Here is a 26,369-nt window from a genome sequence, read left to right on the forward strand (position 1 = left end):
TGATCCGCAGATCAGTTTTCATTGAATTCAGAAGGTCTAGAAGGAAGTTTAGGAGATCGTGACTGGTTTGTCCATGATAACACAAGATAACCGATTTTGAGAGACACATAGATGGCGAGTAAAAAAAATATACATGCATGGACTGCTGTCCACTAAAGCAAATCCGTGTCAAAAGATTCGCGATCGAAACAGTGAAAAGCGACTGCGTTTGCGAGGCGTGAAGGAGCAGTTTTTACGCGATGCCCCGCTTTCTGTTTCAAGTTCAGGAGGCGAAAACCTCGCAACGAAAGTGCCACCGCTTTCGGCCAAGGAAAAGGTCAAGTTCAGGTACGATTTTAATTTGCGATTATGTAATTGAGTTTCGTGCGTGTTCCAGTCCGTAGAAGTGGCAAGTGGAGAATGAGATTAGGAATTAATTTGCTTGTCGGATCGATACGAAAACTTTTAAGTAAGCCGTGTTGAATATGAGAGCGGGCTGGCTGTAACGAGAATGATAAATTTGCATAGTTTATAGATTTGATACAGGTCCCGTGTTGGTTGATTTATTGAAATGAATATTTTTATTACATCAAAAACCCATAGTGCTACCAAAATATTTCGTATGACTTTTTGTAAAATTACCATATTTTGCATAAATCTGTCAATACAAAACTCGCTAATTCCAATTTTAGAAAGTCAGTGGCGTACATAAAATGCTATTGTAAAGATATTGATGAAGCTTGTAAAATAAAAAAAATAAAGGTAAAATATGCTGCAGCTGTATTAAATTTAAATATCTCTGTCACTAAGTTGACCGCGCCATTATTCTATGGCTAGAAATTGGCCTCAATGATTTGGGATCGAGGGGGATTATCTGTCTTTATCCTGCCTCATCTCGTGTAGGCCTGGACAGCCTTCGTAGGTGGGCCCCATCCGTCGTCTACCTCGACCGCAAATGCGGCCGGTGTATCCGCTTTGTGGGACCTCCTTTTGTCCTGGCTGGGCCCCGCCGGCTAGGGCCCTTTCTTCTGGCGCTCTTCTTGTTTCGCCGGCTCGTCTGTGTAAACCCCCGGGGGTGGTGTCATGTTTATGTGTGGTATGGTTGGGTAGGGTAGTGCGGCTACGCAGCCTGGGATGCGCTTTGCTAAGGTGGCCCTTAGGCTAGCGCGCAGTGACGGAGAGAGGTGTCAGTACCTCTAGGAGCTTCAGAATTTTTACACCAATGGGTATTCTATCAATATTTAGTTCTTCTTTAACAGAAAACACAGGCTTTTAATTAAAAATTATAATTTTTTTGTTGATTCATAAAGTATACCGTGTTGATATAGCCCTCCATTCCCTTCTTCAAAGCGTGGGTGGTCGTGCTTAGACATCAAAAAACTCCTAAGAAAAAAGTCCAACGGTGTTAAATCGCATGACCTAATCGCCAAAACGGGAAATTACACGACCAGGAAATGAATCATGCAGTAACTGAATTGTTTCTCGAGATATAGTGCATATGGCACCGTCTTGTTGAAACCACATGCCATCTACATCCATATCTTGCAATTTAGGCACAAAAAATTGGATTATCATGTCGTGATAGCGAGCACCATTCACTGTTATTGCTTGACCGACCGCGTTTTCGAAGAAGAATGCTCTGATGAGCCCAAAATCCGCACCAAACAGTGACACGGTGTGGATACATTTGTTTCCCAACTATCACTCGTTGATTTCCTAAACCCCAAATATGAAAATTTTGTCGATTAACGAAGCCATCAAGATAAAAATGAGCCTCATCGTTGAAGATGATTTTGTTCAATCAGCATCCAGTTATTGTTCCATAATCCATTCTTCGTTCTGCGTTGTCAGTAGGCTTCAGTTCTTGAGTCAATTGAACTTTTAAGCGTGAAGATGCAATCTTTCGTGAGAATATGCTGTAAAGAGCTTCTCAATGTCTAATTGTTAACCACAGTGCCGAATTGATATTCTCGGACTCTCAGCAACACTCTCACAAACAGCTTCGATGGTTTGTGCCAAACCTTCAAATATTGCTCAACAATAATGTGTTGTTCTTTCGTGTAGCTCTCCGATTTTAATAACCCTGAATTGTCAGTTGTCACGCTGTCTTTTTTTTCGTACAAATGGCGCCAAATTCAAATCTTGAGTGAATTTTGAGACACCCGATATTACCAATGGAGCTTCTAGGAAGAATGAGCTTACAACAGAGTTGAGTAAATCGAAAATTAATGTAACAATAAAACTGTTCGCTCCATACAAATAGTGTACGAAAATTTTAAGTATTAAACGTCCAGAAAATCACTGAAGTAGACATTTTTTATTTTCTAAGGGGTTCTAAAAATAAATATCAGAATTTATGATAATTTTCAGAAGTTTTGACACAATACGTTATATTTAAAATTGTATTTCTAATAAAAAAATCCCACATTGTTTTTGTAGAACGGATAGATTTAAAGTTATTTCGTTATTCGATCAAAATGTAAGAGATCTCTTTTCTTAGAAATATCACTGCTAATATCAATATCAAATTTGCAAAGTATTCACTGGTATCGAAATTTCTCGTATTCTCGTATTTCCGTCACTGATTGACATATTTGTAAATAACTTAGAAAACACCCTATATAGAGTTTTGGAAATGTCAAGATATATTACAACGACTCCATTATAACAAATATAACAAACTTTAACCAAAAGAAAACAAATTTACAAAAAAAAATTAATCTAGACAATATTGTGATGGAATATTTATTTATAGTTAAATTAAATATAGATAGGAAAATGGAACTTGTTGAAAACAAATATATAAAACTAGGTTTTATTTAAAACCCAGTTTTTTTGAAATGCACAAAACAACAAATGCAATTAAATTCGCGAAAACATCAGTTTTAATAATTTTAAATGATTAAGTTCATATCCAAGCATCTAACATAAATAACATTTTTTTACGCAACTATTTATGGTGTGACTGGCAAAAATTACTTATCTGAATGCTGAATCTTTAATTAAGGAGTAGCCATAAACTGTTTATATATAGCAGCGTCGCAGAAATTTGTTAAATTTACCCGTTACATTGGACAAAACTAAAAGTATTACCGTACCTGTATAACATTAATTTAACGACTACTCGTTTAGCGACCTGCTTAAATATTCTAGGCTCAGTGGTGGTTCTTGACTTCCATATCACGGAGGGCGGAAAAATTTAGGCATAAAGTATTGAAAAAAAAATACAATTGGGTGGTTTTATTTTAAGTACTATTGAAATATAGGGAAAATGTACTCTACGTTATTTTTTATAGTGAAACTTAATTCTTCTGCTTTTGTCTGAAATAAACTTTTCAGTTACTTTTTCATTAAAGTTTGATATTTCTCGCACCACTGATTTTTGCAAGTGCTACAATCAATTTAAACTTTTGCAATTTTTAAAAAACACTCAAGAAACAACAACGTAACAATTTTTCACAACATCTGAACAAATTACGTGTATTAAGGAAAAAAGCGGTAAATAGCTATTATGTATTTGGGTAAGGTCGGACTAAACAGGGCCCAAACTGCATAGTAAATATGCGGTACCGTTTTCCACTGCTGCGCGGAGATAACCATGACCACCGTTGTAAACACTTTACAGATTCAGGGGCGAGCTACTAGTATTCAGAATTTTGCAAATCGGGTTAAATTGACTGCACCTTACAAATTTAACGTTTCCTTTTTAATTAATGTATGTATTTAATAAGGCTAATCTATTTAATAAAATTATGTTTTTACTATAAAAATTCTAGGGGGGCGACGCCCCAGTGCCCCCCGCACCAGCCGCCGCTGCCTAAGCTGATCGAAAAACAGTGCAGCGTCTAGGTGTCAATGACTCGTTATCCTTGAAGTGTGTTTTTCTATTCTGCTTGACTTAATTATATAATATAAAATAGGCGTGGAATGTTCTCTCTACCACATTATATTTGCAAATAATGGTCTCTGACGCTTCTTGGACGCCTACGTTTAGAAATTTGTTTTTGCTCTATCGAGTGTTTGTGAGGAGAATTATGTTACTATATACGTGGGTTATTTACTTATTTTTTCGAGGTGTTTGAACGACATTGGATTATTTTCCTTGTACTTCAACAAAAAGTATAGTTGGAATGTTTGAACACATTTTATATGCCACCATACTTTTAAAATATTATGTAGCGCTATAGAAATAAAGTTTTTTATCAATTTTTCAAAAACCGTTTGAAAAATTGTTAGTATTTTACAATTCTAGAAACGTAATACTCATTTCAACCGCCAATAATGACACTTACTCCGACTGCTCGAAAGTCTTCTGAAAGAGACCAATGGACGTTTCGTTATTTTGCGTAGAACTAACCGTATTCCCGTGAGAGTGTGGTGTACACGTAAGCGATTTATGCCTCTCTAGGAGTACAAAGTACAATAACTATCTGTGGATTACGTCTCAGGTAGGGAACAACGTTTAATATAATAGTAGACCAGTACGACATCACGCTTACTAGGTTGTGAGATAAACTGGAAAATTCGACATTTTAATAATCTGGCGTTATAAATTGGTGTATAATTGTTTTAGAACTGTAGCAGGTAGCAATAGATCACATTAATATCTTTAAAAATTCACGTTTACCTATTTACAATAAAAAACTTCCATGAAATCATTCTTTAAAGTTTTGGTTTTATAAAATGTAAGAGAAACATAAATATAAAAATACGTATAAATGTTTAATGTTTGGGGCATATTTTAAATAAAATTTTATTGAGGATCTTTATTCAAACATTTTTTTACATAAACGGTTCACTTTTCGTTCTACACGAAGTGACTCTACCGACCGAATTAACTGGATCACAGTTTCCGAACACTTCTGTTCTGAGTAGAATAGAACACAAACAAATCTGATATACATTTTCATTAAAAGAAACCTCAAACAAATATTTTCAATTCGTTTGTGCGATTTAATATCTAAAATGTATAGAAGTAGGAGATATGATTCTAATATTTATTTTATTGCAAATATTATTATTAAATTTTGTTATTATTTTTGCATGAAACGATTGTGCTTCAGTGGCTTCTGGCCGATGTTTTTATATTGGTCGAATCAAATAACGTTACCCAATCAGTCCACAGGTTTTGTTTTTGTCACGTGACGAGCGATCCCAGCCCCAGCGCTAGTTTTTCTTGTTTTGTAGTAGGTATGTACTGCAAATGCAGATGTGTTTATAGTATAGATATTGTAGAAGATTTTTCAATAACGTGGTTGTATTTAGCATTATTTTCGATAATTAGTGTATACGTGTGACGTGTGTACTGTTGTGTCGTGTGGTGTAACGTAACTAAATAAGTGAATTATTAACCAAAACATAAGAGTTGGAGTCTGCACCCTATTTCAAAGTAAGTCAAACTTTTATGTACCTAAGGACACATTCATGGTAAATGATATTTCAATGAATGCATATAGCAGTTATTTATTAAATATGCTTTCATTTAATGATTTAATTATCTAATAGATTTTTACTGAAACAGGTGTTATTAAGCATATTAAAGAGTTCACTAATAATGATTCTAACCTCACTTATATCATCTTCCAAATTCACTAAATCTGAATAGATGTTTGTTTTATGAAACGGTTTCATAATTTTTGTATTACGTGTGCATGTCTTTTATTAAAGAAACTCGGGGTGAAAGCATCTAGATAATTTAGATAATTTTTTTAAATATATATTTTAATAATGTCCTTATCCTAACCTACCTCAATTTTTTTTTGCCAGTAGCTTTAGTATTTAATGTTGATCTTAAGATATATACCTACTTAAGTATCTTCTGAAAAGCTAAATCTTTTAAAATATTCAAACTTTTGATCAGTTAACATAGAAAGAAAAAGCTCCTTAGCAGCCTTTCATCGATAATTTTAGTGGGGGACAGTGTCGTATTTAAGTTTTTATGGGCCCCAGATAAAAAAAATGTACCACAATGTTTGCGCTTAAAAATATCAATTTGAAACTGTTCAAACACGGCAGATTTCTCAGTTTAGCCTCCATCAATCCGTGAGATTTTGATATTACCACCTGGGCTAAAGATTCGCCTACCTCTCCACCGCTGCCCGTGAGTCTGCGGCGGATCAATGCCATTGGTCATCATGGCGTAACGTTACGACGAGGAAGTGAACACAGCACTCGGCACAGCATGGTCCAACGTCACAATTCAACAACTCACTCGGGTTATTTTTTCTTTTTTTAGGATTCGCTCGCCGGAAAGGCGATAAACCGTGGCTCTGGCTCGGTGGCTGATAAGGTTCGCCACAGAATAAATACTGCGGTTTCTTTGAGAAAAAGGCCCAGATCCTTGACGATATACAATATGGTTTTCAAAGACTCTGCTGGGAGGGTTTCTGATTCTGAGGGTACTTATTGCAGAGCCGAATTTATAGTCAGGGATCCCTTTAGGGAATCGTCAAGGATCCTTACAATTTAAGAAAAAAAAAAGATAGCAAAATGAGAACTTCAGGCATTTGATGTATCTGGTTTTTATCAGGATTTTGCATCAGGCTAACAGAGAAGACGTAATAAAAATCCGTGTATCTTTTCTTTTATTTAATTAATTACACCGATTAAATTTATAACCCATAAATTAGTTTTGTTTCTGTATCATTAGATTAATCCCAGTTTTTTTTATTGGTTGACTTCATTAAGCCTACGATTCTCAGCCCCCACGGTCCTCATGGAGCAATGAACTTTCTTTGATGTTTCGTCTATAAATAAGCTTGCATATCATTAATAAACATAGCCCATATAGAATTAGTAGAAAACTATTTATAGATATATAGATATTCTTTAATATATTTTTATGTGTTTCTGTGAAGTTATTATCGAATTAACATAAACGAGGTGATCCCCCATTACGACTTAAACAGCTTCAGGCTGAAATACTTGTATTTCCAATTCGTTGTGTTGGAATCCAACTTTCATAGATTACAATTAGATTGTACCTATTCATATTTATAAACAGTACCTAATATTACTTGGTTTTTATGTTTTTGACGAATACAATTTATTACACAAAAGTATTCACATAACACTACTCCCATTATCTGTTTTGGCCTTCTATCTAGAAATAAATGATAAAGACTGAAGTTTTAGAAAACTTGCAAACTCGGAATCTCAGTTCTGGGGAGATAAACCACGTTTTGTGTTTCTGTCAAATAGAACACTCTGTATTTATAGTTTTTTAATCACCTTTTTCTAATTACTGTAGTATATGCATATCGTATGTTTGTTGTGACAGTTTGCTCAATATTTTGGACTCTAAAACTTACTGGACTTTGCGGATTTGAAATCATAGCAGATTCTGTCTGTATCGAGTTTGTTTAAATCCGAAAGATCGGTTCTGAAAGTTTGTACAAGGTTAATCACTATAATCTAACAACTTATTGTGAGTTTATTATTGAAATTAGGTACAAAAAACTATTTAATACAAAAGTTTTAGCTTTTTTTATGAATTTTTATAATACAGTATTAAAAAAATCTCGAATAAAACAGTTGAATAATGGAAATCACTAAATTAAAGAAAACAGTTTTTTTTAATGGAACACATATTAGTGCATACTTAGCTTCGTTAGATTTTTTTCTTTTGAAAAATATATAATATGTTACTGTTTGATTCAGCACTTTTCGACATATTTCAGTTTAAAACTATTTTTGAAAAAACAGGAAGGAAGTTTATTTATCACCATTTAGCCGTTTATTTTATGATAATAATAAAAATCATTCTTAACTTTAACAAGTCTTAACTTTAACAGAATTTTAATACCTAATTAATAAAAACCAACAAAAACAGAAATGGTCACAGATGCTCAATGTGACCGCCATTATTATTGATGCACTTTGTATAATCTCAGAACTGCATTTAGTATGAAATGGGAATTAAATTCACTTAAATTTTGTATACATTGATCAACTTTGTCTTAGTTCATCTAACTTTACACTAGTTTCCTTATAAACCTCGTTTTTTAATTAACCCCACAGAAAACTGTTAAGGGTGATTTGAAGGCCATTGAATATTTCCTCCATTACCAATCCACAAATCAAACCTATTATTTAAATAATTTCGTACGACTCTGGTTCTATGCGGAGGCATAGGGTGCCAAATTAAATTGGTATAGTCGATCAGCGGCAGGCCTTTCAATTTGTTTTCTATTTGATTTTCAAGAAAATGCAGGTATCTTTCCCCAGTCAAAGCACCTTCATAAAATAGTGGGCCAATGACTTTATTTCTCAATATACCGCACCAAACTTTAAACGATGTGCGTCCTTGACTTTGAATTTCCCTGTTACAATGAGGATTTTCATTTGCCCAGGTATAAGTATTTTTTTCTATTATAAATGTCAGCTGTTGTAAAAGTCGCCTCATCAGTCGATAAAATCTTTTCAAAATAGTTTAGGTCGCCATTTATCAAGCACAGCATTTATGTGCAGTACTTACTCTAGTTGCTGAGTTTTTTTATTTTGGGTGAGTTTTTGGACCGGCATAGTTTTATAGGGGCGGTATTTATATTTATGCAACGTTCTAATAATAATTTTACTTTGGCTTATTTCTAACTGTCTTGAAACATTTACTGTGGACTCTTGTGGCCTTTCTACAATAATTTAATATTTGAATTTAAGCCATGGTAAACCTCGAATGAATATTTGCTTACCTTGAAAATATAGTAATATAGTTAGTTCTAAATCTTCATTTGGAATAATTCTTCGTTTCTGTCTTCCAAGAGATTTTATTTCCCTGAAGCGTCGCTCAATGTCGTAAAATGCAGCTCGAGATGGAATTGGAAACCCCAGATGTAAACGAACATACTCAGTAAACATTATTTCTTTGTAAAATAGTTTGTTATAGGAAATAAATTAATGATGATAAATAAACTGTCAAAGTCGTTTGTTTGTTTCTCGTGCCTCGTCCATAGCCACTGCGATCCGTCAGACATAAATTTCCCTTCTGTTTTTTTTCAAAAATAGTTTTAAACTGAAATATGTCGAAAAGTCCCAAATCAAACAGTAACATATTATATATTTTTGAAAAGAGAAAAATTTAACGAAGCTAAGTATGCACTAATATAAAAAACTTTTATATTAAAAATTTTGTTGTAATTTCAATAATAAGCTCAAATAAGTTGTCAGACTATAGTGACTAACCTTATACAATATCGGGAATTTCCCATTTTAACTCATTTGAGAAATCAGTTTCTACTTCCGCTTAATTGTAATGTTGGAAGTAATCTACGCAATCTCAAGACAGTTTTATTCTCTTCCTCCTTCGTTTTAGTGTTTTCACGAACTTTCAGTTGTACCGTTATCCAATGGTAATGATCATCAAAGCCACAGAGACCGCACTATGGGTTATGCTCGAAGCAATGACTGAAACCATCAATTTACTTAATTATTAACTGGATGAAGGCATCCAGGGTTCTGACAGCGGATTATAAGGAGGAACATTAACATAGTGCATTCTATTTTTGATATCGGGATGTCCTAATCACCGTTTCGATCATGAAACAGAATTACATTATAAATTCAGTTTCATAATTAAAATAGATTAATTTTAAGGATTCGGTTAAACAGTTATGGTGAGTTGTATGGGCCGCGAATTGAAAATCGTCAGTAATAGAAGTTAGGGTGGCCCAAAAAAAAAACGAATATCAGTTTCAAAAAGTAATTTGTACAAACGGCGCTCTTAGCGTTGCTTTGTTTTACTAAGTTTTATTAAAAATGACAACAAAACCAATTATTATTCATTTTGATAACAAAAATATGACTTTACTATACCAGTTCCTAATATCGGGGCGTTTGATGATTCTGCTTAACGGGACCGCAGTTAACTGACCTATGGTATTACGAAATTAGTTAAACGAGCACCATTAAACTGATGCAAAAACGAGGAATTTTCTGTTGGATAATTATTGGTTATTCCTCGTTTGCTTGCGCAAAATCCGTACAAAATGCTAGCTTTGGCAGATAATTGGAAAAGTAACGTTTAGTTATTCGGATATATCTTGGATTTCTGTTGAGGTTCTTTCCATGATATCTGCGGATTGCGAAAGGTGAACACCCACCAATTTAAGATTTTGTTGGTCGGCATGTGGGCATATCGAGATCTTGGTAATGCTAGTACGGGTTGGAAATGTTCGCCCAGACCCACAGTACAGTCACGTTTTTAAATAACACGGACTCTTATACATATTCAACGACTGTTGGTGAAGGGCGATGGGATGGTAGCTGGTAGGTCGAATAAGAGACGTATATCGAGTGTCAACGAAATTACTTACCAGATGATACTGATAGTCATTTTATATTTAACAAGACACACCTATACTTGAATTCTTATTTTGAATGGAACATTCTGTATATTTTCAAAATTATATTAGTTGATATTATAATTTGACTACATTGTAGAAGTCACTAGTTATGCTCCTTCTCAGCGATATTTTAGTTTTGAGGTTAGGTTTCCTATTTTATACAAAGTGTTTGCATACTGTAAGATAATAGTTTAACAGCGATAGAATGCATTAATAATAAACATTTCAGTAATCAAAATCATTAAAACTACAAGACGGTGCTTAAAATTATTAATAGTCAAAATTGTTAAGACTTATTGAGAACCTATTGAATCGCCCCCAGTTACATACTGTATAAACGTGGTAAACATTTGTGGGCTTAAATACCATGTCGTCAGCTTCTCTGTCCCGTTTTGCTAGTTCAATTTCAGGTAAAATATTTCCGAAGTCAGTTGAACATGTATAAAAACGCCTAGCAATAAAATTTAATGGCGTCCCTAAAAAAGTTTTCTGTTAAAGGTAAAAAATAATAATAATTTGTATATAATGTGTATAAAATTTCATTTGACCAAAAACATATTTTAATTATTTATGTCCCCAAACAGTTTTATTATTGTAAAACAATTACATTTTCATTCAAATGTAGTACTACTCGGCATTGCTGCTTTGCACTGCTAGGAAATTTGCCAACAACTTAAATATATGGCCGGTCGCCCAGTGCGGCCGTGTCTGTGCGCCGTTTGCCCGCGCGCGCATTCTTCGACTGGGCGTATACATTTCTACCACCTCCACAACTAGTTCGAACAGACCTGTATATGGGTATTTTTAAATAAATATGGGAACAAGTTTTTCAAATTGTAAAAGGACAGTGTGCCTGTGGTGTTTGTATTATTAAGTACGAAAAACATATTAAAATAGCTCGTCAAAAGAATAACAATGAATTGATGGAGTAAACAAAACAACTAAACTGTAGACCGCAGATTACCGCTAGTATTCGATATTTTAACTATAATTTCCTCGGGATAGTAAAACGCATCGGATTTTTTCGTGTAGATCTTTTTTGTGTTCAAAATTATACTTCTACTTCACAAAGTTATATGACAACAAAGTACAGACCTGGAATGTACGATTTTCTTACGGACCATATTAATTACTTACTTAATTAGTAAAATTTAGCCATAAAATAATTTCGGAGCCGCTCTGTCGCGAAAAGTTCTCGGAAGAATTCAAACAGCCGCTGCCTCAAGTTTCGGCCGTCCGGTGTTCGCGGTTCGATCAACTCGCAGTTGTCGAAACGATTTATTATTCGGAATTTTGAAACGGCCGGTATTTGCATAAGATGCATCAATATTAAAAATTTGGCAGTCATCGGCCCCGGCGTTCACATCATTTCGCTTCTCGTTAGGAATTTCAATGAGGCGCGAGCGATTCTTTATGAATATTTTATTTCTCTCTTTCACTTATCTATTGTCTGTTGAGGACACCGAGATGGAGAGTGTTGTTATAAGCACACACGACTTGTTACGTTTAGCCCGCTATTACGGTATGATTCAGATAATACCCGAGTCAGTTGAGTAGTACCTGTAGTTAATCGTATACAGGGTGAGTCTTAAACGCGTATATACATTTTAAACAGCAGTACGGTTTACTGTGTAGAACTTGTATTAATTAATAGGAGTAAAGAAATTGGAATAGCATAGTTAAATTCAAAATAAATGCATGATTGAAAACTTGTTGAGATGCGCTGACTTTACTGCAGCATTTATGCTTAACGTATATGAGCTGTGCAATGTTGCCTGTCTTTATTGAATTATAAGATTGATTAACACAAAACCAACAACTTACCACAATTTCAGCCAATTTGATCCAGGCCACATTTTCATAAAGACCATGTGGGGACATTGACAATGACCGTAAAGTTAGGGAATATGCAGCTCTTACAAAACCGGTCTCAACATTATAGTGTTGATATTAAATAGTAACGTTAAATATGAAAATTAACAAAATGCGAAAAAATTGAAGGTATCCTACAAAGTTTAGAGTTCATAGAAGGCTCCATTATCAGTTGAATGATATATATGACATTTATGTAACATTTTTTTTAAGTACACTAATGCAAAAAATTAAAGGGTCAAAAGGATTTCCGAATTTTCCCCGTGATTTTTGACAGACTGTATTTAGGTGAAAAATGGTCGTATTGGGAATTAAAAAAAGCGTTTTAAAGCTCTAGGATTCTAGTTTTTAGATCTTTCGGTCGAAATTTTTTAGGAGCTTCGGTTATCATGCAATTCTAATAGATAGCGCGACAAAAAAATATTATTATTTTTTTTTCGTGTAAAGGATAAAAAAAATTCAAGGTGTAGCAGCATGTTATAGGAAATTTATTCAAGTTTTCGAAGCTACCCTTCAATTCTCTTGACGACCATTAATTCGTAGCCGAGATATCGATGATTGAAGACAAAAGGATATTTCGATGAAAAAGGGTCGCATCGAAATAAAAAAAAAGAAATTGAAGCTGAATAAATAATATAATATAATAAATAATTTTGATTTAAAATATCAAAGCGTGAACGGAGGGGAGGGGGTTGCAGTATCCATAGACCCCCCTATTTTTTTAAAGTACGCCTATGCTTTCCAAATTTAATTTTGACACCCCCTATTTTGAAAATGGAAGTGACATAAGAAGAGTCCTATCATTTTAGTCCAAAGAATATGTGGTTAACGGGCTGACCTATTCATTTGTAACACCCTGTATATAGCGAGTTATATTTGATAAAATATAAATTCATCTTATAACTGAAAAACTGGTTTCTACGCAAAACGCTATATGTAAACGCATTATGATAATGTTTAACTGGTGCACTGTTTCAGAAAATTATTTTATTTTCAAAATTAGAGGATGTCATTATTATAAATGACTTTATGAACAATAGTTATGTATGGTAGGTAAGTTCTTTGCAATATATAATTTTTATTCATCGTTTCTGAATTGATTCTAATTTATGCAGATAGATATTTAAAATACCGCCCACTCAAAATCCGTATGTGATTCTACCAGACCGGTATATACAGTGTCGGAAAGTCCCCATGGTTCATCGGCCGTTACGTGAGAGCAATAAAGTAAGTCATAGAAATCCGTGCGATAGAGAAAGATGGCTATAATGAAGGCGTCTAATAGTCACCACCCATTTCGCCCTTCCACAAATAAGAAGTGGATCTTATTTGTGGAATCCTTTTTATGGAATACTTTCCGACCCTATTTAAACAGCTTTTGAAACATATAAATCCAGACTTTTATTTTTTCAATTACCACATTTTAAGTGACTGCAATAAAGTTTCTATATTCGTAATTCCACCTGTAGACCGAAAAGGAGCAAGGTACAAATAAAACGTATTCAGTTCAGTTGTCATAATTCGACGTCAGCAAACTTCTCTTAAGAGACGTACCGTTCCTAATTAATCACCCTGTATTATACTAATTTGTTTTGTTATTGCATAGGTATGTTATTAAATCTATCGCTGTAATATCTTGTATAAAACCTCTTCTTAGTGTTAATGCCCCATTCAAAGGAAGTTCGGCTGTTTTTAAACCAATGTTTCTTACACGGATGGAACAATACACAAAGTTAAACGAACTCTTCTCCATCGACGAATATTTTGAATCCGTTCCTGGTTTTGTGAGTGCTGAAAAGAGCGAGCATCAGCCCGGAGCTCTTGTTTTTGGGCAGAAAGTTCAACGTCCGACTGGAATCGACAAAAGCTCCAGGCGAAGATGTAAAAACCAGTTTCTATAAGTAAAGAGCGAGCGTCATATGGGTACGTCATGTCCGGCAACTTGGATAGATTAGCATCTACCTATGGATGGACCAGGTCTCTCTCCTAGTACCCATCCTCTTTGCTATCCACGGCTAGTTAATTATGTTTTTTTTATGGCGTATGCCCACGTAGGTGATTGATAAATGCGGACGATTATAATGAAGGATGGTGCAGGAAAAGAGCTTTTATAGCTGACGGGAAGAATAATGTCGAAAAAGGAGATTGATTTATGTTCGAGCCTGAACAAAAAAAAATGTTAAAATGTAATATTTTATAAAAAATGTGGCCAATGGCATGAGAAGTGACAGAAAAATTGTAGTCACTTGATTAAATCAATCGCAAATGTTGAATGAGATAAAGAAATTACCATTGTGACCGCGCTCATTTACATATGAATGATTTCTGATGGGAGCAAAAAGCTTTAAGTGATCGTTACGCCTCTATTTCTCTAGCTCTATTCACTTTGTAAGCTGGCAAGTAGCCCTTGAAAAACAAAGATTTTGTAGATTATTTGTTGTTTACTTGTTTACATGTTTTTTTTTTGGTATGTCAAAACGAAGATGATTAGTCAAATGGAACCATATCTATAAGTAATTAGAATTGAAAGGGAACAAACCAGCAAAACAGAACGTTATTTTTGATTAATACAAAACTGGATAACAAAACTCAACAATAATAATTATATATTATATTTAGTATAGATATAAAATCAAGTGAAAATTGTTTAAAAGGTGAGTCAAGTTTCAGTAAACTTACTTAGAAGTCAGATTTACGCCATCAAGAATAACTTTTGACAATTAGACAATTAGGTAATTAGGCAATCAACGTGTCTCAGATTTTTTTTAATTCCCATTTTTTCCAGGTGAAAAGTTTTAATTGGAACACCCTGTATATTAACAGCTCTCGATCTTTTCTTAAACGACTACAAAACGGTAAAAGCTACACAGTGATTTGTGTGTATTGCATGTTTTGTGGCGATGTTTCTGGTGATTTTAACAGTTGTACCATAATAGCAGACCAAAAATACCTAGAATTGTACCTGGTATGATAGCGATATAGCTACATTTATTCTTCATTTTTACCTTTAGGTAATTTACCTCACCTTCCTACTTTTGTCTGTTTATCAGTCTACCTTTTTACCTGCACACCTTTTTTTTACTTAGTCTGTATTTCTATCGGTTTCTGTCGGTTTTTCTGCCACTCTCTGTCTAAATGTCCACTAATCTGTCTACCTCCTTGTCAGTTTATCTTCTTACCTTTCTGCCTACCATCCGGTTTTGTGTGATTGTACAAGAACTAGATTAAAAAAAAAACTTTTGAAAGCCTTCAACTTTATTTTCAAATTCATATGACATTTAGACAGAGGGTGGCAGAGGGGTCCGGTGTTTTTTTCAAACTAAATGTTGACCTGTGTTATTAAAGTTTTATGGCATTCTTTAAATATACCATCCGTTTTTTTTATTCTGTATTAAAAAACAGCAAGCGTTGCTCAGGAAGAAGAGTAGCATATTTAAGCAACAAGAACTTACTTTTCATCACCCTGTGTATTTAATTGTATTTCAAATCGCATTCAGCTTTTCCATTATTGAGATAACAAGGTATTTTATAGTACTTGGGCCTTGGGCCAGGAAAAAGAGCTGGGAAATTACCATTTCGCGACTTCTTGTTTCAGTAATCTGAAATTATCACTACAGATGCTAAATATTATGTACAATAACATATTAGTTTCCAGTCATAAAAATGGGGGGAAGATTGTTTACAGACTGGTTAACTATATACTTTTACATAAATTCACGTTTTTCGCTTATAACTTTTTTTCGTTCATTTCCACGAGAAAACAGTAAAGTACTTTTTTTCGTCTTTAAAAGACCTACAAAACTAGCCCTCGAGCGTCAAAAAAAATATAGATTAGATCAAAATTTATAAACAGAAGAAGTTTATTTATGACTTTTGAATTAAACATTTATAAACTGGCATCGCATCTTCCCATTCCTTATCACTGTCTAATAAATCACACGAAATCTGGAATAGGTAAGTTGAATAGTTTACAAGTTATGGCCTTATAAACAAATTAATTAGTTATTAGTCTGGACGATCCCGAGCACAATCGTACTGATTTTTTTCATGGTAGATTTCATAACATTACATTGAAATCTATCATTTTATTTTTAAATTTATTTTTTTATGTCTAAGATAACAGGCAATTAAAAATACTTTAAAAAGTTGAAAACTGGACATCAATATTGTTTAAATAGTCCAGGGTTTGAAATTATTCAATTTTCGTGGTTGAAAACATACATACTAGGGTCGCCCAAGAAAAATGAATATTTTTTTTCGTGTTCCTTGTGAAAATATGTTAGTTTATCATGTTTTAAGAGCCCCCTCAAAAAATCAGTTTAAAAACAAATTTTTTAGATGTCGCTCAACATTTTTAAAAATTTCCAAAATCGTGAAATATTGTTTTTTTTTCTTTTTTTTTTGTAGATATTTAATCATTTCGTAAGTTGAAAAAAAACTCTATTCTGAAAATTTTAAATCGATATTTTAAATTAATTTAAAGGTCACTCATAATTATTTTAACTTTAAAAGTACTGTACCCCAAATGTTTTCGAGCGACCTCCAAAAATAAATATCAACGAAATTATAATTTTTTTAATTGAATTTGATGAAAAGAATACAAATAAATCACGATACACTTAGAAAATTTCTCGAGGCAAAATTTACTACCGCACTGTAAATATCAAATATTTATATAAATATTCTTTTTTTTTGGGCCACCCTAATACATAGGCATTGTCGAAACCGAGAGAGTTGCACGAACAAAATTTGTACAGGATAATACAATGCGAAACATCGCCATAATGTTAAAAATGTTGTCACCGCCGTTCTTGGTGGTGAAAATTCGAAATATTTAGAATTATTCAAATTTCGTGGCTGAAAACATACATAGTAGGATGATCCAAAAAAAACGAATATATTTTTTTTTGTGTCTCGTGAAAATATGTTAGTTTATCATGTTTTAAGAGCCCCCTCAAATCAGGTCAAAAAAAATCTTTTTAGAGGTCGCTCCAGATTTAAAAAAATTTCCAAATTCGTCAAATGTATTTTTTTTCTTTTTTTTTTAAACCTGGAAAGTTTTTTATTTTTTAGCCTTAGTTGCAAAATAAAATATAGGGCGCACACATTACATATTCGGAAAGCTTATGAAAAGTTAAAAAAAAATTTGTAGGTCTTTTGAAGACGAAAAAGAAGTACTCTACTGTTTTCTCGTGGAAATGAACTGAAAAAAGTTATAAGCGAAAAACGTAAATTTACGTAAAAATTATACAATTAACCACCCTGTAAACAATCTTCCCGCCATAATATTTAGCATCTATAGTGATGAATTCAGCTTGCCGAAACAAAAAGTCGCGTCCACTCTATATTTCCTGGCCTATACTAGGGCTTCCGCGGGACGAGCAACGTCAATAAAAAAACTAAGAATATCCTTATAATCTTGAAATTCGGACAATCCCACTTGCTTTAAGTGGTCGTTTACATGCAAGAAAGTCGCGGTATTTGTTGCCGGTGTAAAGCTGCCCGTTTCTTTGTAACAACTGAGTTAAAAGTTGCTGACATATTTCATCTAAAACGCTGAAATTAACTTAAGAAGTTACTTTTGCGAGAGGTTGAGAATCCACTTAATGAACCCGTGCTAGTATAAGACCCGGTCCTGAATCGTAGTCGATTATGAATAAGTAAGCTTCAAGGACAATGTCATGTTTATATTTGGAACGGGCAGTAGAGTTTGGGCCGCAACAGTCTTACTTCAACTATTTTTGGAGAAAGTCGCTCCTTAGATAAAGCCGTAACAAGATTGCGTGGGGGTTTTATTTTCCTTCCTGCCATTTTAAGTAGGAATTCCAGTTTTTTGTTTGCTTAGCATTCGTATTTATGCAGCGCACGCTGGTCCCGTAATGGGTTTTATTTCTCTCGGTTCCAACAACGAATCTCGTTTGCCGATGTAGATATTCCGTATAGATATTGATTTGCGGAAAGTAAGGGAAAGCTTGCGAAGCTCAACATTTTATTACACAATTTGTTGTAGGGGGTGTGTCTAAAATATTCAGCCTAACTTTTTGACGGATTCATGTCGAAAATTAAGAAAAAGTTCTTGCAAACGGTTAATCTGATTTGATATCTTTAAAACCAGTTTTATTTTCGCATTTTGGAAATTTTGTAAAAAAAAAACGTTACAGTATTTGCCTTTTTTTAATACGTCGAAAACGGAAAGAACTAGAACCGGTTTAAGAATTTTTTAAACTTGCAGCATGCAGCAAGACGTGCCCCCCTTGGCTACGCCCATGTTAATGGCTGTTTCAAAGGAGACTAAAAGAATAATATTATTTGTTGTTTAATTAATTAATGTTTAGTAATTGCACATATTCAGTCAAATCGAGTTAAAAGTCAAGTAAGTGCTTTCAATGTCCGCGAATTCTTGCAAACGCATCCTCACCTGTGTGCTGCTATAAGTAATCTAATGGTGAAGTGAATAATTTGTTAACGGTAATATTCTCGAGTTAACGGTTCTAAATTCGTATCGACTAACAAGTCTATTTTAATCCGTATATTTTCTTGGCAAAGTCGCGCGAGTTTATGAATATAAAAATGTAGTTTAGTTCTGAATGAAATTCATTGAAATGTCCACTGTTACGTTACAATACCGTTGAAATGTATTTGGAAATATGTGTTGTTAAAAACGATGAATGTGATTAAATGACAAAGTTTTCTGATAAACAAATCTAATATTATACATTGTATAAGATGTAAAAATGTTAAATTTGCACCTGTTTTCAACAAAATTGCTTCTTAAATAAGGAAAATTCTGATAATTTAACATGCTTTTTAATGCTTTTCATCAGATTCAAGCAACAACAAATTTCGAACAAATTGCATTTTCGTTACCAAAAAGATATCGGGCCTGTGTTCGTGGAAATGGAGGTATTTTTGAGCGTTTACTCAAATAAAATTATTAAAATGATTCGAATAAATAACCGAATAATTAGTGTTTGTCATGTCACTTAAAGTAAAAGTGTTTTCAGTTGGTTTTTTAAGTTTTACTCGAAAATCAGGCTTTTTTCGAAAAGAGAGTACAGGTAGTACTTTGTAGAAAATTGAAAGACGAAAATATCATGGTTGTTACCGTAAAGCAGTGGCGTACTATTTTATTTTAAAAAGTATGCCACCCATACCCCTCTATCTCCGCCACTGAAAAGCCCTCAGATTTTAGACAATGTTTACATAAATACATGTGCCCAAATTAAAAATATTTTTTTAACTTCAACGCCCTGTATCTTTTTAACGAAGCGTCCTAGAAATAAACTCTATAGGAAACACTTCCCTTAAAATTCACCAAAGAATACGAGGTTTCATTTTTGGTCACCATTTGTGAATCACCCTGTATTTTAAATTTGTTTTAATCGCGTATTCTTATTCCATACATTTTTCCCAATCTTCAATTAAAGTTAATGTCATTATTATTTAAAACTAATAATAAAAATTGCTATATTCCTACGGACAGCGCTGCGTTACATCTCCCATATTAGAAATTTTTTATTGCGGTTAATGATACTTCTCTTTGAGACTTTTTTTTTAAATGTCACTACCCATTACTCGCCCAAATACTCCTTTCGTGACGAGACTTTTTTCCTCGAATAATAATTGTGGGGTTATAATTCTTATTAGAGGCGAATGGGTATCATAACTCAAACATAATAGACTTTGAGCGATAAGCCGACTTGCCTCGTGAACGGGTATTAAATTCTAATATTTTACCCCTTTCAAATTGGGAGTTATTCATAACACAAATATTATTACGTGTATCACGCGAAGGTCATAGCGTACCTATAATTAAAAAGAATCCGGAAAAAGTACCAGTACGGGCGAAATTACTTCCAATTACCTGCTTCAGAAACCCACAATTTAATCACTTAATCTCAAAAGGTCCTGAATTTTTGGTTTAAGTAAAAATAATTGCAAGACAAAACAATCCCTAATCTTTGGCATTGATTTAATTAATATTTAAATATTTCCACATGATAAAATGCCCACAATACCATAACTACTGACATTTCTCACTGTTTAGTGCCATTAACTAAGAAATTTACTTTTTACATTAATCTATAAAATCTATAAATAACCGACAAGCAATTAAACTGAAGCAATATGGAAGCAATTAGTTTTGTCCATAGTTGCGTTTCTATAGAGCTTTTGATTGATACATTGAATATCCTATACAATACATTAAAACGCTTTCACTGACAATTTATATGTCAATTCCCTGTCCAGTTTGTCGCGTTCGTTTTGTCGTACGAAAACAAGTAATGTTATCAAAGTGAAATTATGTTCCTTATTTGTCATTATGTAATACGTTTGTAGACATAAGATACAATTTTTAGATTACATGTTACTACTTAATATTCAAATAATAATAACAGTGTCAGGCGGATTATGATAATCCGTTTTTTAGATACAAGATAAGTGCTGTTATTAAACTAAATAACAATAATAAGATGTTGTTTTCGATATGAATATATTATATTAATTATAATTCGAAAATGATGAGAATACTGAAATATAATTATCATCACGATTTGTTTTCAATAATTTGGAATATACAGGGTGTTTCAGGAATAAGTAAACAAAAAGTCTATAAGGTGCCAGTTGATACCCTAGAAGATCTAAGACAGCGAATAGTCCAAGCGTGTCGAGAATTAACTCCAATTCAGTGTCGATCGGCCACTACCTCCATAATTAGAAGATGTCGTGCTTGTCTACAGTCCGGAGGCGCCCATTTTGAACAAAATATTTTTTAAATCATTTCATTTTTGAGTCACTTTTCGCTTTTCTAGGTATAAAATTAATTGGTAATTTTTTGGTTGTTTCAATTTACAAATAAATTGTCTTGTATTGTTTGCCATCTTATTTTATTTAAAATTACACAACACAAGTAAATGAGGTGACTACATACCGCCTGAAAAAATTTAGGAGTATTGCAAGGGTCGTTACGTTGTCGCATTACGACATAGTCACATTAGATGTTAGGTACTTAAATATTTCTATTGTTTTCATAATTTTTTTTTCTAAAAAAACACCCTATATCTCAAAAACGAAGTATTTCCTAAATAATTTTAATACTATTGGTTAAACCCAAAGGAAGGGGAGACAAAAAGGCTTATTTGACTCACACATACTCAAGACTAAGACCAATTTTAATAGGTACTATATTTTTTTAGGTTTTTATGAGGAACGTCTTTCTAAAGTTTATCGACAGAATCCAGAAGCACCCTTCCGAAAAATCAATTTTGCCATGAAACTATAAGAGTTAGGAAAAAAATGAATGTAAACTTTTTGTCAATAACAAACTGTTCTATCTAAAAACAACATCATTTTTTATTTTCAGTAGGGCCGTATTAATTTTTTTATAATTTAATGAGTCTGAGTCCACATAACTCCGCCACTGGTTGCTTGCAGGACTTCTACTTCTATGGAAAAATGGTATCTTATAAGAAGATGTGCCATGCCAAATTTGGCTTAAATAGCCTTCTTCATTTAGAAGTTATTTAAAAAATTCGAATTTTTTTAAAAATGATTAACACCCCTATATTTGGAAAATGAAGCGTCTTTGGAAAAAAAATTATACCTGATTTTTTTCTTATTTTTTTTATGAGAAATATCTCCTTAAAATTTGTCGACTTAATCCTAAAACACCCTGTATATAAAAATAAAAAATAAATCATATCCATATTAGCATGTAATAGATTTATGAAATGCTGTACATTGAACTGTGGATTTTCTAGTCCGGCCCTGGCAAGCCTTTCTTTGTTTTATTACAAAACATTTTTATGCTGTACTGCTTAGCATCTAAGTTCTAAGGCAAGGAAGCTCTCACAAAGCTTTGTTCTAATACAAAGAGAACACAATGAAAGCATAGCAAACTGTGTGTATGTAAATATAAAGCGCCTTTCTTCGGCGCAATTGAAGGAAAGAATTGAACCCTTTGGGCGGTAAATACGCTGGGTGTAACTGCTTTAGGTATTGTCTTTTGCGTTCAGCGAATGGCTTTCCGTTCCCGCTGCAGAAATATGTTTTCGGTAGCGGAAAGTCGTATTTATGATTCCGTATCGATTATGTATTATTGTGTTGATTATGGGAATAATAGCACATGCACAAATTGTGTAATTTCAATAGGAAATAACAGACTTTCATTTACATTGTCAATTCTAGCTAGGTTCATTAAGTTCTGATAATTTACGATTAGTGTGGCATGAAAATTGTTTATTGTATGATGTACGTACATCGTCGTTTTTCGTTTGTTTGTATTTCGTATTATGTACATATTTATTTCAAACATGCTTTATAGTAATGAAAATATAAAATGTTTTGTTTTGATAATTCTCTTGTCTGAAATGCCTGAGTCTAATGTCACATTCCGGGTAAGGCTGGTTCATGTTAAAAGGAATGCGAATATACAGGGTGTTCCAGAGCTATCTTAACAGCCATTATCTCGGAAACTAGTCGCGATAGAAATAAATGTTATATAAAAAAGGTTTTCTGCTTAAAAAATGCGAATAATCATTTTTTTTCAAATATACAGGGTACTCCAAAAAGATGGTATATTGCGGAACTTCAATTTTTTAAATGGAACACGCTGTATATTTTTAAGTTTTTGAGTCCTTTTATTTCTGAACATTTGATTAACCATGTTCTATATAAAATTATTAAACACAAAACCTTTTCTATATAACATTTCTTTCTATCTCTACTAGTTTCCCAGATAATGCCTGTCAAGCTAGATCTGGAACATCCTGTATTTTTGCGATTTCTACTATGGTTTTAATTGATGCATCAGGTACTCTAGACATCAAGTTGATTTTCGGAAAGTAGCAAGGGATTGCCGACAATTATGGGCCAACAAGGAAACAGTCGATCGTAACTAGTATCCTTTCCATAAATATTTAATAAGCTGTAGCTTAAAATGTATGCCTGTTGCAATACGGAGTCAAACTTGGTAAATAATTGACAACGATTTGGAGTTGTCGGGAACTGCGACGAGAGCGCAGGCAGGTATAATAAAATCAATATGGAAATGATTTGTTTAGCAGTCAGCAAATTATCATCTCTACGACATGAAATGTTAACTATTCTTCCAGGCCTAGGAGTGACATTTATAGGGGGTATGCTAAGTTTCACTGTCTTCATTTTAACAGACGATAAAATACATTAAAATAAACAAAAAAACCTTATGGGTCCTAAACCCAATCATTTCCGTGAAAAAATTTTCAAAATCTGCAAGTTGATATACAAAAGTTCGATTAATTAATGACTATTGACATAACTGCGTGCAGAATACCATAAAATACAATGTTTATCACTTTTTTGAACTTCTTCATGTTTAATTCTAAAAAATAATAATTAGCTTTGTAATAAATTTAAAATTCGATAAAATTCATATCGAGTAATGTGACAAGCGAATAGCACGAGGTACTAAGCTATCCAGCCAGCAATACGCAATTCAGTTGGTATCTGGAATTGGACCGTGTCTGAGTGTTTTTTGCGTACCACTATTTCCTTTTTTTGAGGCGTTTTCCAACTAGTGCGCGAAAATTGGATTCGAAAGTGTCGTGCATGCATCGAAAATGGTGGTGGACATTTTGAGCATATGTTGTAGTTTGTTTTGTACTTGTGCGTTTAAAATTTACTTATTTTTTGCTTTTCGGTAAGTACCATATCATTTTTAATACGTATGATTATTTGGACGACGTGAATCTTTGGGTATTTTAATTACATATTTTTTAAATACGTAATTTTATTAAAAGTTAAGTTCCTGGTTTAAGAAATTCATAATTACTAAAATTCGAGCTAAAATTTAAGCACCACACTACTAAATCGATACATTTGATTTTATTTATTAAAAACTGGCAAATAATTGTCTTGAAATTTACTAAATGTTTCACATTAATAGTTGTTTACATTTTCTCCGTAGGACAAGTCTGCCGCGTGCACACGTGGTGTGCATCAGCTGTGTAACATTAGATTAAGCGTTGTTGTCACGTTGTGATAAAACTCCCCAATATTAATACTCGCTGTTTTTTGAAAACTATTGATAACATATTTTATTCTGATAAGTGGTGTGGTTATGATACAACGCTTCACTGGATCTACATATGGGTAGACATTTTTTGTTATGGTAGAGGGTTATTACTAAGTACTATTGTACCTTATTCAAAATTTGAAGGCAATTGATTCATTGTATTCCCAGTTACAAATATATTGCCCTTAATTTCATGTGAAACATTTTAATTGTTATTACTCAATGCCTAATGGCAAAAACATTATTTTATACCTACTGGCAGAGAGGGACCTACTAATTTATAGGCAGTATGAAAGCATAGGTACTTGTTAAAAAGTTTATTTTGCCTAGTGCGACACTGGTCGTGCAATATTCTGTGTTAGTAGGCATAGAATAGCAACAATACTCAAAATTTACTTGCTCTGAGGGTGAAATGATCGAAAAATTACTACACTAGCACTGAAATTTACACCGATAAGGTTGATAAACTTTACAGAAACAATTGTCCAAATACTAATCAAATAAAAAAATAATAATTCTACTAAATTCCCTAAATAATGTGCCCCGATTTTAAAAATAAAATAGGTATAGTCTTTCCGATCTCAATTGAAGAACCAAGGGGTTGTTAGTATGTACCAGGTTCGGTCGCTGTCGCAGCAACTCGGCATTGAAATATTTGAAAAACTTGTTCCCATATTTATTTAGCCATACCCATATACAAGTCTGGTCGTCCAGTTAAAGAATGAGCGCGCGGGCAAACGCGGCACAAACACAGCCGCACTGGGCGACCTGGCCATAAATTCATAAACAATGGCCTATCAGTGCAGTGCAGCAATGCGGAATTTGATGTGATTCAGGTAACTTTAATTTATTATAGGCACCTGCTAAAAATTAATTGCTAGGCGTTTTTATACATGTTCAACTGACTTCGGAATGATTTATGTATGGTAATTTTTCAACAAAAATAGTATTTCTAAGCCACCTTAGAAAAATGATTGGGTCATTGTATTTTCCGAGAGTCCCAGTTGATTTGGCCCAGTCTTTATGACATATTATTAAAAAAAAACTGTCGCTATTAAATACCTTGCTTGATACTAATCGAGGAGGTCCCTCCGGGAGGCGACAATAATACTGGGTTCTGCACCGGGGTGCTGCTCCCCGCCAGGGGTATGTGCAGGGGGGTGAGCTGCTGGGGCGGCGGCGGCGGCGAACTCGCCGTCGTCGATCCCACCGACCCCGGGTCGCTGAAGCCCTGGGTGCTGCTATCCTCGGGGTTGTCGAAGAAACACAAGTTGAACTCTTGGCCGGCATCGAAGGACACCTCGGGGTTGATCTTATCCGGGGAAGGTGCACTGCCTAGGTTACCGCTCAACGACTGGTCTATCTTAAATACGTCCATTTTCCACTTAATAGGTCACAGTCTCTGTAAAATCAATGGCTAGTGGGGGGTTTTGGCGGATTTAAGGTAGTCTCACGGGGTTTCCTTCATCTTACAACCGTTTTTTACTATAATTATTCGTATAGTTCCATCTGTGAAATATAGGGTGATCCCAGTCAAAGGGTCACCCCTCTAGCTCGTTTCTGATTAGTGATAACCGTGATATTATAAACAAAATAGGCAAAAATAAATTAATTTCATAAACAAATCAATTTTCCGTTCCTTCCTTTAACCAGAAATGGCCCCAATTTTCGTAATTTAATGGAATCTTTAACTTTTTTTAATTGCGATTGAAAGTTTCATTTCGCAATAAGAAAACTACTTGCGAATTTAAACACCATTTAAAAAAGTTTATCTTGATGTAACAATGGAAGTAACATGTTTATAAGTAGACAAATTAATGAAATAATCAGAGCATTGTATATCAATCTTCACCAGAATAAATAGAAAAAGTTCGCAAATATAATAATTTAAGATTCTCTCTCGAAATCCAGCAACTATAGGAGAAATTGACAAGGCGTTTGTTATGTGGAATCGATGGATAATACCGAAAGTATTTTCGAAAAAAAAAAGAACTTTAAGACCCTATAACTTTTTAACGAAGCATTTTTGAACTAATTAAGTTGACGTAAATTCAACTGTTTTTACTCGAACAATATGTTAGTACGACCACTGTTCTCTGGGGCTTTCATAAAAGCTCAATTTT

The 26,369-nt window shown here is 33.6% G+C and overlaps 1 protein-coding gene across 1 annotated transcript in view; it reads right to left on the minus strand.

Moving 5' to 3' along the window:
• LOC108909857 (ecdysone-induced protein 78C) overlaps nt 1-25,624 on the minus strand; it is a 49,136-nt gene extending 23,512 nt beyond the window's left edge. Inside the window, exons 1-2 of the mRNA XM_018714290.1 lie at nt 25,309-25,624; nt 8,537-8,539 (exon numbers count right to left, since the gene is read on the minus strand). Coding sequence (XP_018569806.1) covers nt 8,537-8,539; nt 25,309-25,624 — 319 coding nt within the window. The remainder of the gene's footprint in view (nt 1-8,536; nt 8,540-25,308) is intronic.
• Between the last annotated feature and the right edge of the window lie 745 nt (nt 25,625-26,369).

Source organism: Anoplophora glabripennis, unplaced genomic scaffold, assembly GCF_000390285.2.
Source record: "Anoplophora glabripennis isolate ALB-LARVAE unplaced genomic scaffold, Agla_2.0 scaffold28, whole genome shotgun sequence".
Classification (NCBI taxonomy): domain Eukaryota; kingdom Metazoa; phylum Arthropoda; class Insecta; order Coleoptera; family Cerambycidae; genus Anoplophora; species Anoplophora glabripennis.